Source organism: Trichoderma breve, chromosome 4 (genome assembly GCF_028502605.1).
Source record: "Trichoderma breve strain T069 chromosome 4, whole genome shotgun sequence".
NCBI lineage: Eukaryota > Fungi > Ascomycota > Sordariomycetes > Hypocreales > Hypocreaceae > Trichoderma > Trichoderma breve.
Window position 1 is genome coordinate 4,616,487 of NC_079235.1, and position 12,858 is coordinate 4,629,344.

The 12,858-nt window shown below is 45.7% G+C and overlaps 4 protein-coding genes across 4 annotated transcripts; 2 read left to right on the forward strand and 2 right to left on the reverse strand.

Moving 5' to 3' along the window:
* Positions 1–1,192: 1,192 nt before the first annotated feature.
* On the forward strand, positions 1,193–2,257 carry T069G_07684 (SMP-30/Gluconolaconase/LRE-like region domain-containing protein; the record flags this gene model as incomplete). Its single annotated transcript, XM_056174894.1, has 2 exons — positions 1,193–1,570; positions 1,655–2,257. The coding sequence occupies 2 exons, from the start codon at positions 1,193–1,195 to the stop codon at positions 2,255–2,257; spliced, it is 981 nt and encodes a 326-aa protein (XP_056028473.1).
* A 521-nt stretch (positions 2,258–2,778) lies between these two features.
* On the reverse strand, positions 2,779–5,562 carry T069G_07685 (fungal specific transcription factor domain-containing protein; the record flags this gene model as incomplete). The annotated part of the gene is made up of 9 exons (XM_056174895.1): positions 2,779–3,105; positions 3,160–3,595; positions 3,685–3,867; positions 3,925–4,532; positions 4,621–4,701; positions 4,761–5,071; positions 5,125–5,341; positions 5,400–5,505; positions 5,555–5,562. 9 exons carry the CDS (start codon positions 5,560–5,562, stop codon positions 2,779–2,781), a joined length of 2,277 nt encoding a protein of 758 aa, XP_056028474.1.
* Positions 5,563–6,590: 1,028 nt separating this feature from the next.
* On the forward strand, positions 6,591–8,383 carry T069G_07686 (coA-transferase family III domain-containing protein; the record flags this gene model as incomplete). Its single annotated transcript, XM_056174896.1, has 2 exons — positions 6,591–7,538; positions 7,598–8,383. 2 exons carry the CDS (start codon positions 6,591–6,593, stop codon positions 8,381–8,383), a joined length of 1,734 nt encoding a protein of 577 aa, XP_056028475.1.
* A 1,129-nt stretch (positions 8,384–9,512) lies between these two features.
* T069G_07687 (3-hydroxyacyl-CoA dehydrogenase, NAD binding domain-containing protein) lies at positions 9,513–10,623 on the reverse strand (the record flags this gene model as incomplete). The annotated part of the gene is made up of 4 exons (XM_056174897.1): positions 9,513–9,823; positions 9,876–10,080; positions 10,137–10,313; positions 10,363–10,623. 4 exons carry the CDS (start codon positions 10,621–10,623, stop codon positions 9,513–9,515), a joined length of 954 nt encoding a protein of 317 aa, XP_056028476.1.
* Between the last annotated feature and the right edge of the window lie 2,235 nt (positions 10,624–12,858).

The window sequence follows — 12,858 nt, forward strand, 5'->3', positions numbered from 1 at the left end:
TTGGATACTCCATGTGTGCTAGTGCGACTGGTTTCCCCGAAGGGCATGAATCTTAGCTCGAAGTGAAAATGTATGGAGAGCCTGAGCGCGCTCTGCTCATGGTGTGTCTGGTACTCTGATGGTAGATGGTTCCAGAAGAATCCCTTATGAGTGGCTTGAAACACTCATGTTTGCCAAAAGGTTACCCATAGAGACAACAATCGCAGAGAAGCTGAAGAGTGGTAAAACGGAATTGTATATTGCGTTTGGAACTCTACTGGAGTTTGAGGAGCAGCCACATCAGAAGGCCCAAAGGCCCACCCCTGCAAAGTACTCTTGCCATCATCCCTGGACGAGAGCAAGGCTTTGGCCAAACATAATGGATGACAAATTCCAAGAACTGTAGATGGCGGTGAGATCCATGTGTGTGTTTTTTCAAGCTTCTACCTCTAGAAAAGAAGACCTTATTACAGTAATTGTGAGAACGTTAACCCTCGAGGTTGCCACCATTTTCTTTCAGCTACTCGTGATTGGCGAATTATTGAGACTTCCAGCAATGCTCACAGCGTAATTCACCTTTCAAGTGCAATATAGAAAGGGACTTTTCTAGTATTGAATACTAGGTAGTTTACGCATAGAATTATATCTATTGACTTCCAGGTACAAAGCTAAGTCTACGTCATAACTCTATTCCTCCTTTGCCATAACATGAAGTAATCAGAGGTAGATCTTTTCCTTCAGTTTCGATGAGGTGCATAATATCCCAGTATCAGACTGTGACACGAAGTAAGCCGAAGGGATGATTTCCTCTGGTTTCGCTGAGATGCATATTAACTTAGTATTAGAATATAAGATAAAGTAAGCAGAAGGAAGTAACATCCTCCGAAATTGCCGAGGGGCATACTGTTCCAGCATCAGATATCACGTATACTGATCACTGATTCTATCAATGACTGGTTGATCTATAAGCCGGGCGTGACTATGCATATACTCATCCGTTCCAAATGTAACTTCCGCAGGGTCTGCTGCAGTAAGACGGCAAGACGGCAATAGGGGTTTAAGTCCGACAATTGCAGCGATATCTCAAATATAAATTTGTAGCTCAACTATATATTCATCAAACGTATCAATATTCAGTATTATTAACTATTTACCTGAATCATATAGGTCGAAGTCATACTTCCTATCTTTTCTCGCTATCATATTATTGAAGATGAAACTCAAGTCATTCGCCACCTTTGGTACTTTTCTCTGCACGTCGCGTGCAACTCTCGCAAAATCTGCAGTCCTTGACCAAACCTCTCTTGTTTATGAGTTTCCAAACAATACTTGGGTGGAGAATATTGCTGCTAGAAATAACGGGGAACTTCTCTTGTCTATTGTTGGAACACCGCAACTATTCACAATTGACCCCTCGGCTCCCAGCCCCAGACAGCCGGTTTTGATTCATGAATTTACGGACTCTCTTGATGTGTTTGGAATTGCAGAATACCAGACCGACAAGTTTGCTGTTCTAACTGGGAACTTCTCCTTTGAGACTGGAGATTTAGGTCTTGGGTCTTGGGCCGTATGGAGCGTGGACTTGAATGGAGTCAGAATTTCAACAAAAAACGAAGAATCAACGCTATCTTCGACTCCAAGGGTTGCAAAAATTGCCGATATACCGCCTGCACAGATTTTAGACGGCCTCTCTGTGCTATCTCAAAAGCAGCAAACACTTCTGATAGGCGACCTAAGCGCCGGGGTGATATATCGGCTGGATATTGGGTCGGGAGATGTTGCAACTGTATTAAATGACACTTTCACTGCTGCTGTTCCGATCCCACATTTTGCCCCCTCCGGGGTTGACGGTCTACATGTGCGAAATGGCGAGTTATTCTTCTCAAACGTGGGCCAGCAAAAGCTCTTCAAAGTTCCCATTGATGAAGACGGTACGCCCTCTGGACCTGTCACGGTTGTGGCAAGTGCACTCTCGACCCTGGATGGATATGATGACTTCACGTTCGATTGCGCTGGTAATATATTCGTAACAACTGGAGGCGGAAACTCAATCGAAATGATCTCTGCCGATGGTAGTCAACAAGTCATTATCGCTGGCGATGTCAATTCGACTGCTATTGCAGAGCCAACATCTTGCGTGTTCGGTCGCGGCTTACATGATAAAAATGTGCTGTATGTTGTCACTGCTGGAGGACTTGGTTTACCAGTCAATGGAGATACTATCATTGGAGGTCAACTTGTGGCTGTTAAAACCACTTCAATTGGATCTGCCTGCTAAAAAGATGAAGCGGTTTATTTGGCTTTGGGACCAGCGAGGAAAACATGATATGACATGTGAAGTTGTTGGTAAACAGCTGTACAGAAAAGGATAGCCTTTTCTAGAGGTAAGAATTGGGGGCTCCAGTTGATTCCTGTTTACATACCTTCCCAGATAAATGCCCCTAGCATAATAAAACCACCGTTCCGGCTTTGCATTACAATCCGTGTCTTTAGACAAAAAGCATCTCGCGTCAGATTTGTATCATGCATTCATCTACGTACACCATTAGATTTCTGATGGCAAACACTCCGTATACTAGAAATAACATTGTAACTTGATGTGTTATTAGTAGGATACCAGTTCACCACACTGATATGACAGTAATGTCATTACCGAGTTTTTCTGGAGCCAATGTAGCCTGCTTTGCCTGCGCGACAGTCTCAAATGAGCTCCATTCCCACATGAGGATTTTTTTTATCGTACATATCATCAATCTCAGCGTATGTACGGCCCTTGATCTCTGGCATGAGGAAGAAACTCTAAGCAATTACGCAAGCCATACATCCAGCAAAGACGAGATACGTCTTAGCTCCAAGGCCAACCGCACTGGCGTCAGTCAGCTGTGGCACAGTGAAAGTGGTGATGACCGTAGTTGTCTGAGCGCGAGTGACGGTGTATGCCATGGTATGGATGCGGAGCTTCGGCGTGGCAATCTCGGGTGGCAAGAGCACGGAGACGGATAAGAACGATGTAGACCGGAAAAAATTGAAGATAAAGTTCAGGGCGGCGATTGCTCGTAACGCATGATCATTCTTAGGGAAGAATGTTAATATTCCAGCCGCAATATCGATAACGAAAAGCATCACCTATACAAAAGAGTAAAATTAACTAATAGTCTATCCTTCTACTTGTTACATTACATTCCATAAATCCCCAAAGCTGAATATTGAAGTCTCGTCAAATAGTGAGCCCATAAAATCTCCAAGAAACCCAGTCTCATGTTCTGAAGCATTCACAAGTAATGTGCTATTGTTGGTATTGTGGAAAGGTCTTGCTGCTGTTTGACTAGGAGCAGCCTCACTAGTGACGTGGTTCATGTTATTATAATTGCTTTCCAGAGTTGGGTTGGCTGTCTGGTCAGCAGCAGATATCATTGGTTGGTATGTGGGACAGATTTGTTGCAAGGCCTTAAGGAAGATCCCTCGGTAAAGGGAAGCGACAGTATATATTTTTTGAAGTTCTTCCATGATGAGCATGCACATCTCAAGTTTATGAAGCGTAAGACGTTTTGTTAGGGAATCGGCGGACTTATAACAATGCATGTGCGTTTGCATTGCTGCGGCCAAGAGTGAGGGTCTATGATATGTCAGATATTCTATTCGAGTCAACTGCAGATAGTCAAGAAAGGAATGGGTGACAAAGGAAAAATATTCACATATACTCACGTCATAGGCCCGGCAAATATAAGAAGACCATCTTCCGCGAGGGCATTGAAGATATCGTTGGTTTCGGATGCAGCATTGCTAGCTTTCAATCTCATCTTACGTTGCCAATCTTCTTGTTCAGCAGCATCAAGACCGGCTGGAGATTTCGATCCATAAGGCCGATACAAGCAGATCAGAAGTGCTCTGCTCCCATGTTGCTTAGCAATAATGATCCTGAAATATCCAGGTATTTGGACTTACTGGTAATGCAAATGAACATGGAATGAATGGAATCGTGCAAGATTGGTCAGACCCGAGTCGTACTGCCCAGGTAAAGTGCACTTAAGAATCTCTGATTCGACAGACTCAAACTGTTGGACGGTTGGTTTTGGTCTTTGAGGTTGATAATTCATGGCAATGACAGCACCCAGCTGCTTGCTCAGTTCAACTAATGTCACCCAGTACGAGGCCAGCCTAGGCAAATCATTTGGAAGGAAGCCGGCGGATGTACTTTCAGGGATCCCTAGGACGTCAATTAGTAGGTCGGCGGCTATTGGCGTAGGCACGTCACAATCGACGAGATTAATCCGTAGTGGCCTTCCAAAACTCATCCCAAGCCAGCAGTCTCGATAGAATGAGCTCCACCAAAGCCTACGCCACAAACACCGTTGTCGATCCGTAACGACACAATTAAACTTCGAAGAATCTGGATTACGATGCAATCCCAGCATCTGACAAAGATTGATTGCGGTTCCTGTCCAGTACCATGGCTGCAAGTATTCATCGCGTTGAGAAATCCAGAATCCCATTAGTAGAGATGACTGGATAAGGACAATTTTATCCGTTTCCTCGCTTATGGTATACATGCACTAGTATGATGTAGCAAATTAGCATGTGTGTTCAAAGAATGAAGCAATCTCGATCTTTCAAGCTAAGCAGGGTCCGTGGTTCACTCACTTTGGCGCGAGAATACATTGAAGCCTTCATTTCCTTTCGAGATTTATATCCCTCCTGCTGATATACTTCGGGAGAGACAAACTGTGACTTGATTAGCACTGCATGATATCATAATCACTGGAGCACAAGAGGGCATTTACATTGACTGCAGCTGAAAAAATACTCCAGAGTAGCAGGATATTGTATTCGTGAAGTCTCCCATGGTGCTGATATTCCAAGATATGATCAACCTCAATCACTGGCATAATAGGGTGAACATGGTGAAGGTAGGCCCGAAGAAGACTTTCACAACTTTTTGTTTTGGGAAGCGTAAGTACTCCCTTCGCCTCAAGATAGCTTCGGTCCGCGGTAGAGAGAGGTGGCCGGGCACGTGATGGGATAAGAAAGTGTGTTGACAATGGCTTCTCTGGCGAACAAATATCCAAGGTGTATGCGGGTCCGGTCTGGCTCCCTATGTAATAGATCAGCTTGGTCATTTTTGGCCATGAAGTCGAATGCTCTCACCACTGTAAAAAGGTACTTGACCATTTCCTCGAGATTGCCCAAATGCTGCCGTCACAATCTCAACCCCGTTTTGCTCTTCATTCGCAATGTCACCTTCATCTTCGTTGCGAACAGTGGTAGCTCTGGCTTCCTGGGATTGTTCCAGCGACGGCGTGTCAACATCAACCTCATTGCACACTCCACCTTCTCCAGAGTCGCCGACAGGAGCTGAAGAAACCTTTCGCGTAATTAGATCTGCTTCACCCAGATCAATTTGGAAAGGAGGGGGAACTTACACTAAGATTCGATTCGTGATCAGAAGAAGGATGGTTTATGGCATCAGAACCCCGCATAGAACCTGTATCACAGCGGCGATTGGCTTGTAGGTACGCTCTCTTAGTTCTATAATTGTAATGATTAGAAAACCTATGTAGTGTCAATTTCCAATTACCGGTTCATGCTCACTTTCTTGGCTGCTTTGGGACCACAATGCACTCGGCCCGGTCTTGTGTACAGCCAATGCAAGGCTTGCCCGTAACGGCCAAGCTGCATCGAACCTTGCGTTGTCGGCAAGCCTGACAGGCAACTGCGCAGCGGTAACTACGGGTTGGGGCCGTGAGATCGGGAGCTGATCTGGCCGACATACCGCCCAAGGATTTGATGCTGTTGCGAAGTCAAACCTCGGAGGACTTCGAATTATGGGTGAGTGAGGAAGGTTATGAACAACCAGATGAGTGGAGAATATGAAAGACTTTTCACCCGATTGGACAAATCTTCAGTATCACATGATTGCCTCGCGGAAGATACGGAGCTGAATGCGATACGAAGGCAGTCAACGTCTGTTAGAATAACACTATGGCCCATGATTGATCTCTTCTCTCTCTAATTACCAGTCTCCTGCATGAGGTGCCCATTCAACCATCCGTCAGCTTCTGCCGTAGAATCTGTAACAATGGCTAGAGCTCCTTGGCGAAAAGGAACAAACTCTAATAAAGCCAGCGTCTTATACTAATGCTAACGATTCAATACGTTTAAGAAGATGATAAATAAAAGATTGGTGATGTAAAAAGAAAAGTGGAAATCAGCGACGAGTAAGGAGGCCAGTAAGTTCCACTTACACTATCCAATCCCTCCACAAAAAAAAAACGCCTTGGTCTTCCGCGGACCGAGGTCCTGTTCCACTACTACGGAGTAGGCGCAGTTACATTCGGTCGGGCCGCTTAATTGTTTACTATTGAACATCCCCGAGATACTGTGTTATTTCATATTCACCAGCAAACCAGATTTCACTCTCAATACATTGGAGTGGACATTGGCTGGGAGAGGGCAAATGTCCTCGGAGATTCCACTATGGGAGAGTTGGCAGATCAGGATTAGGATGAAACTTGTACATCTGAATATAAATACGTAGCACAGAACGATTCTATTTACCCCCTCATGCTCAATTTGACCTTCAACTTTCTCTCCCAAATCAAATCTTTTACAGAATGCCTGCAACACATACAACTATTCCCTGCCCTGAGATCTACGGCCCGGGCACCTTTGTTGACAAAAGCTTTCTTGCTGTTCCCGATGATGCACGCCGAGTCTTCGAAATTCTTGCTAATGCGACACCAAATTTTACAAAGAATCGCGACGTGTGGGATTCGGTCAAATTTCACGGCCATGATGAACCTATAATCCCAGGGCCCCTTAAAGCCCCCGTGGTCGCCGCTGCCCTTCATGCTATGTGTGGTGTTGTAGCGAATGAACTGCTTGCCGAACGTGACGGCCAAGAAGTGGCAGATCGGAGTGTCATCATCAATACTGATCAAGCTGCAATCTGGCTGGGATCAATCTTGACCGTTCGACTGAATGGATCAGATGTTAGCGAGCTTGTGAAGATAGGCAAGGGGTCCTCTATCTTCGATCGTGATTTCGAAAAGGGTGTTTTCGACAACCCCCTTAGACTGCGAACCACAGCCATCTATCCCACTAAAACGCCCAGCGTTTGGTATCAGCTTCATGGGTCCCTCCATGCTGATCCTGTCCTCCGTGCTATCGGTGTCGATCCTTCCACCAAATGCGAGTCCCCAGCCGAGGCTTATAACCTCATTCGCGAGCAAGTGCAAAAGTTTACCGCAGACGAGCTGGAGATGATTATGCTCAAGAATGGATTTTGTGGGAGCATCTGCCACACTCCAGAAGGATGGAGCAAGACATTGATGGGGAAGCGCTTGCAAAGTCACCCCTTTGTCAATTATTCTCATCAGTCCCATGCTGTACCTACACCACCGACTCCTTTGCCAGTCTTGCCGGGAGACAAGCGCCCACTGGCCGGTATCAAAGTTGTGGAGCTTGTTCGAATCATTGCTGGCCCGGTGATCGGAACTACTTTGGCTGCATTTGGGGCGGACGTGATTCGCGTCAACTGCAGTAAACTCCCAGATCTAAACGTAAGATATAATTCCAATTAGGGCTATATACCACTAGCTAACTCTATTCTAAACAACAGGCTTTGCAATTAGCGTTGAACGCAGGAGTACGAACCATTGATCTAGATCTCACAAACGACGATGATCGAGCCCGGCTAGAGGAGCTTGTTCAAGATGTGGATATTTTTATTCAGGGCTTCCGACCAGGTTCCTTGGAGAGGAAAGGCTTCGGTTTGAACCACCTCCTCGAGACAGCCAACAAACGAGGTAAAGGAATTGTTTACGTGGAAGAAAACGCGTACGGGCCTGATGGTCCCTTCTATGAGAGACCTGGATGGCAGCAAATCGGAGATGCGGCCTCTGGCGCCTCTTTCATTACCGGACGTTCTCTTGGCTATACTGATGGAACCAGTATCCTGCCGCCTCTTCCCATTTCAGATATGACTACGGGACTTGTCGGAGCTCTCGGGGCTTTGATGGCTCTTCGTGATCGCACGCGCAATGGAGGTTCCTACCGCGTACTCAGTTCTCTGGTTGCGGCCGATGCGATATCCCTTCTACCTGAGATTGGGTTATATTCACCAGAGGTGGTGCAACGGAACGAGAAGACCTTCCAATGGGAAGTTATGGAACCTTCGCAGTACGTTTCGGAGCTGCTCATGGTGGTTATGAATGGTTGGAAGAGGGTCTATCCAGATTATTTCGCCCAGGACTCGCCGATTATGACAACATTTGAGAAGAGCCATTGGGGACAGTTGCAATTGCTCAGTCCAGTTGTCAGGCTAGGGGACGACTCTACAACTCCTCGTTGGACTACACCATCTGTACCTCACTGCTATTTCGACCGCAGCATTTCTTGGCATTGAAAATTCATCTCAAGAGATACTCTAGCATAGCTTTAGCCAATTTTTCCTAGAAATTTTCCACGTGTTTAGTCAAAGCCTCGAAGAATGTGAATGCTCCTAAAGCTTAGTTAGTAAGAGGTAGCTACTAATTTGATGCCTGTTGCACATCAGAACTAATAGCAGCAGGCATTGGTTCCTATTAAAACCTACTCTGTATATATTTTTATATTGATTTCAGTCGATGTTTATTTTCATGTAGTCATAGAGTTGTGGTTGGGCTGTTTGTTCATTTACGCACAAGCCACACATTGGATACCTCGTAGTGTTCAATATTCCAGGTAATTAATCAATCAGATGAGGCCAAATGGCACGAAATCGGAAAATGCCAAAGGATCTTCACGCGAGCAATCCAAAAAACACATAAAGCCCCAAATAAATGTACTGCGTGATTATATGCATGAAACCAATGGCGAGGACATACTTAGCCGGGAATCTGTCGGTAGAAAGAAGAGACATGTTCATCTTCGGCTGATCCGGATTAGAATTCTATGGCTCAATTTTCCAAGTTTCCACACATACCAAAGAATAACAAATTTGATGCTGCAGCTGGTGCATCTCTTGGACAAATGTAACGGACTGAGGCAGAGTTTCATTCCGCGGGCCGAGGTGCGGGGCACGTGGAGAGCTCAAAAGTCGCATACCCGGTCCAATACCTAATCATGCACCTTTAACAAGTATTAGACTCCAGAAGGAGTGACAGGCTTTACTCTAATTTCCTACCAGCTGTTTGCAGATTAAAAACATATGGAAAAGAAGCGTAGCGAGTATGTTGACAAAACCCACTGCTTAATGTATCTTGATCTCTTTACCATATGTAATACTATCGCGTAATAGGGTTGTTATAAGACATACTTGAAGATGGATTTTTGTCTTACCAATTAATTACGCCGTCAAAAAGGATTGGGAGAAAGAGAAAATATCCTCGTTAGGAGCCGAAAGAAAAAAAAAAAAAAAAAAAAAAAAAAAAAAAAAAAAATCTTTGTTCTTAAAAAAAAATCTCTATAAGTATATTCACTGATCGATTAGAAGTATCTAGATATGAAACTACCTAGGCAGACGAAAATATCGGAGAATCGCATCCGGGTAGGTGTTAGCTCGAGGCTGGAGCCGCTTTCTTGCTCTTAATGAGTTCGACAAGACCTCTGTCCCGTTCGCTCTCTACACTCGCAATATCTGTGCTTTCCAACATTTGTTGTACACTTTTGTCCAACTCTTCGATTTCGTTCTCGCCGAAACCGAATGCATGAGCATCCATGTCTTTTATCCATCCTTGAATGCCCGGACCCAGGTGAGTGATTAATCGATGAAATCCTTCTTTGCCTCCCCCTCCGCCGAGGACATTGGTCATGAAAGGACCCGTAAATGCCCATCGAAGGCCAATGCCCGTGGTAACGCAGATATCTCATCATTTCGTCAGCTTAGATCATTCAGTGTGATAGTTATGAAGTCTCACCACAAGCTTCGGCTGAGACAATCCCTCGATGAACGAGGCTGTATGCTTCCCTGGCAAGAGCTGCTTGAAGTCGATTTGCCACAAAGCCAGGGCATTCCTGGTTTACTAAGACAGGGCTTTTACCCATCGCTTTGTAAAACGACATGGCAGTATCAACTGTGTATGAATTGGTTTTGTCGTGTGGTACGACTTCAACAAGTGGCATCTTCGCCATAAATTAGCTATCTTCTGGGGAGTAATCACGTATAAGATAAGAAATACCAAGTGTGGCGGGTTGAACGGGTGGCCAATCAAAACACGCTCTGGATTTTGGCACTCGCTAATAAATTGCGACGATGGAATACCCGATGAAGAAGAAGCTATCACCACATTTTTTTTCGCTTTCGCATCTAAGAGAGCAAAGAGATTTCGTTTTAAATCCGGCCTCTCAGGCGCATTCTTCGAGTTTGTCAGCAACGAACGAGAGTCAAGGCCAAATATTCTATACCTCCTGGATGAAATCAACTTCACTGCAGTGATCACCCAAGCTTTCGCCCACGAAGGTGCAATTGGATATGGATGCATCACTATGGAGGCCAAGTTGCTTCAGCATCGGCCATGAATCTTGGAGGTATGCGAAAAGACGGTCTTTCGCCCCTGGAGCAGGGTCAGACACTAAGACCCTGAGTCCACGGCTAAGGAAAAGAGCCGTCCAGCTGGCGCCGATAACACCAGTGCCTACTACTCCAACTGTCTTGATAGATTGCATTTTCGATATATAAAGATATGTTATTAAACCTGGATTGTGAATGCAGCAATGAAGTTGATTGGGATCCTTATTTTCCTTCCTATTTATAATGTCTGTCTGTATACCCTTTTTGGAGACGGTATTTTCGGGCCGAGACTGTGTTCCATTTCTTTCAATACATTTTGACTAAAAAGTTTGAAACCAAACACAAGGCAAGCTCGTGAATGAGTGACGTTGAGAAGTTAGCTACTTCATGTGGATGCTGCCGAATTCCTCGGGCCACGGAGTTGATCTGCAGTTTGCCACGCCTACCATGGTGATGGAGAGAAGGCTGGATCAAGATTGGCCGTCAGGATTGGGCTAACTAAATGTACTGTTATATCTGTTTGTTAGAGGGGGGAGGAATGTTGCACCGAGGATGCGATATGAGAGGTGGAAATCCTCAATGCCGCTGCATGCACTAACCCTTACCGCTATGATTACTGCTAACACTGGGACGGGTACTATGATTCTCGCTACTACGTCGCGCGATCAATGTATGTCTCATCGTGGCCAGCTTCCCTAGCCATACATCGGCAGCCCCGAACAGTCCAATTCGCGACTTGACACGAGGTTGACAGAGAATGCTGAGCAGTTCTTGTAATTGAATCCCTTTTATCATGATGGCCGAGGCCCCACAGATTGCGATTCAAGGAAGTAACACCATTACCGTGATAAAGCGACTACGAGATTTTGGGCCAATCTACTACAGTAAAGTTGCGGGCACAGGACAACGATGACAACTCTTGCCTCTGGGTTCTTCCATATAAAAGAGCCGTCTTGACAATCATTCTAAGCTTCCTGAATCTTAATAAAATACCTGGTAGCTATCAACATACTAGCTCCCGCTAGCTCCGCTTACCGTCAAGATGTTACTGTGCTGACCATAATGCGGAAGAAGCTGTCGTAGCAACTCTCCAACGGCGACAACGGTTAGATGAACCGAGAGACCCTTGGCTGACGGGCACTTCATCCCTGCAGCGACAATCCGGTGCTTGGAGAGAGGGCCGAATTGTTAATGTCTCCACTCGCATCTCGGAACCCGGGTGGCTTCGCTCTCGCAACTCTTCTGGACCAGCCCTGAGACTTGCATACCGGGCAAAACCCTACCATTTCCGTTAGCGCATCATCGGCATAAGCTTCAGATAATTCTCCAACAGTTTGCTATTATGTCCTAGATAATGATGCAGACCCGTCGCGGCGATTCCATCTCATGCAACCAAGACGATAAGCTGCTGTCCCTTAGCGACTGCTCAGCCTGGCAGCAGTCCCACTACGGGCTAAGGCAATGCTATTGGAGTCTCTACGCCTCTGTCCTCTCGTCCAAAGAATGAGAATGAGTCGATAATACGACACTCAATGAGCACTCAGCATGGGCCCGTTGACATTGATCGAAAAAAATGACGCGCTATCCTATAGCGGCATTGGATATCGAGTCAAGAGTTAAGACTCCCCAACACGAGTGGCCAAGATTGCGAAAAGCTGAATGTATGCAATTGACTCAAAGGCGATTTTTAGGCGTCCTATGCGCTAAGATTTGCAAAATTTAGTGGCTTGTTGCTGAGTATTACAGCGCTGCGACCGAATCCTAAGGCAGCACGTCTTAGCTTCCCCACTGATGTGATCTCGGGCCGTTTTTTTTCACCAGTGATTGCACTCAAGGTTACTACCGCTAATAAGGTTAGTTGAGAATTCCTGCATGTCGATGGCCTAGTGAATCTTGGCGACGGTATCTTTTAGTGCTGTAGAATAACTATAGGCTTTGACGATTTGCAGTGGACTGGGAGGTTAGCCAAGTCTTGTTCCAGTTGATGGCGATGTAATCAGACAAAGGAAACTTGGAATCGGTGATTGGTCTCACTCCGTCGATCTCAGTGATTACCTGCGGCTCGTCTTGGCAGAACACAGAAAGCGGAGCGCCTTCAGGAATCCCAGATAAGTATTCCTTGCTGAAGTCCTTGGCCTGATCACTCAATCGGAGCTAATTGTCTATGCGGAGAAAGTTCTTGGCGTCTTTGATGCAGGATTGAGGAAGTCAGCGCCGTCAAGGATTTCTTGAAGGAGATCTGGCAGATGGATTTCTACTACAGCGGATCCTGCGCCAGTTGGGAAACCTGCCTTGGGAAGTAGGTTTGATGACCCGTAGAGGAGCAGTTTGCTGCTTCTTAAGTCTACGATTCTCGAAGCCATCTTGTCCGACTTTTGGACTAGGGAGCA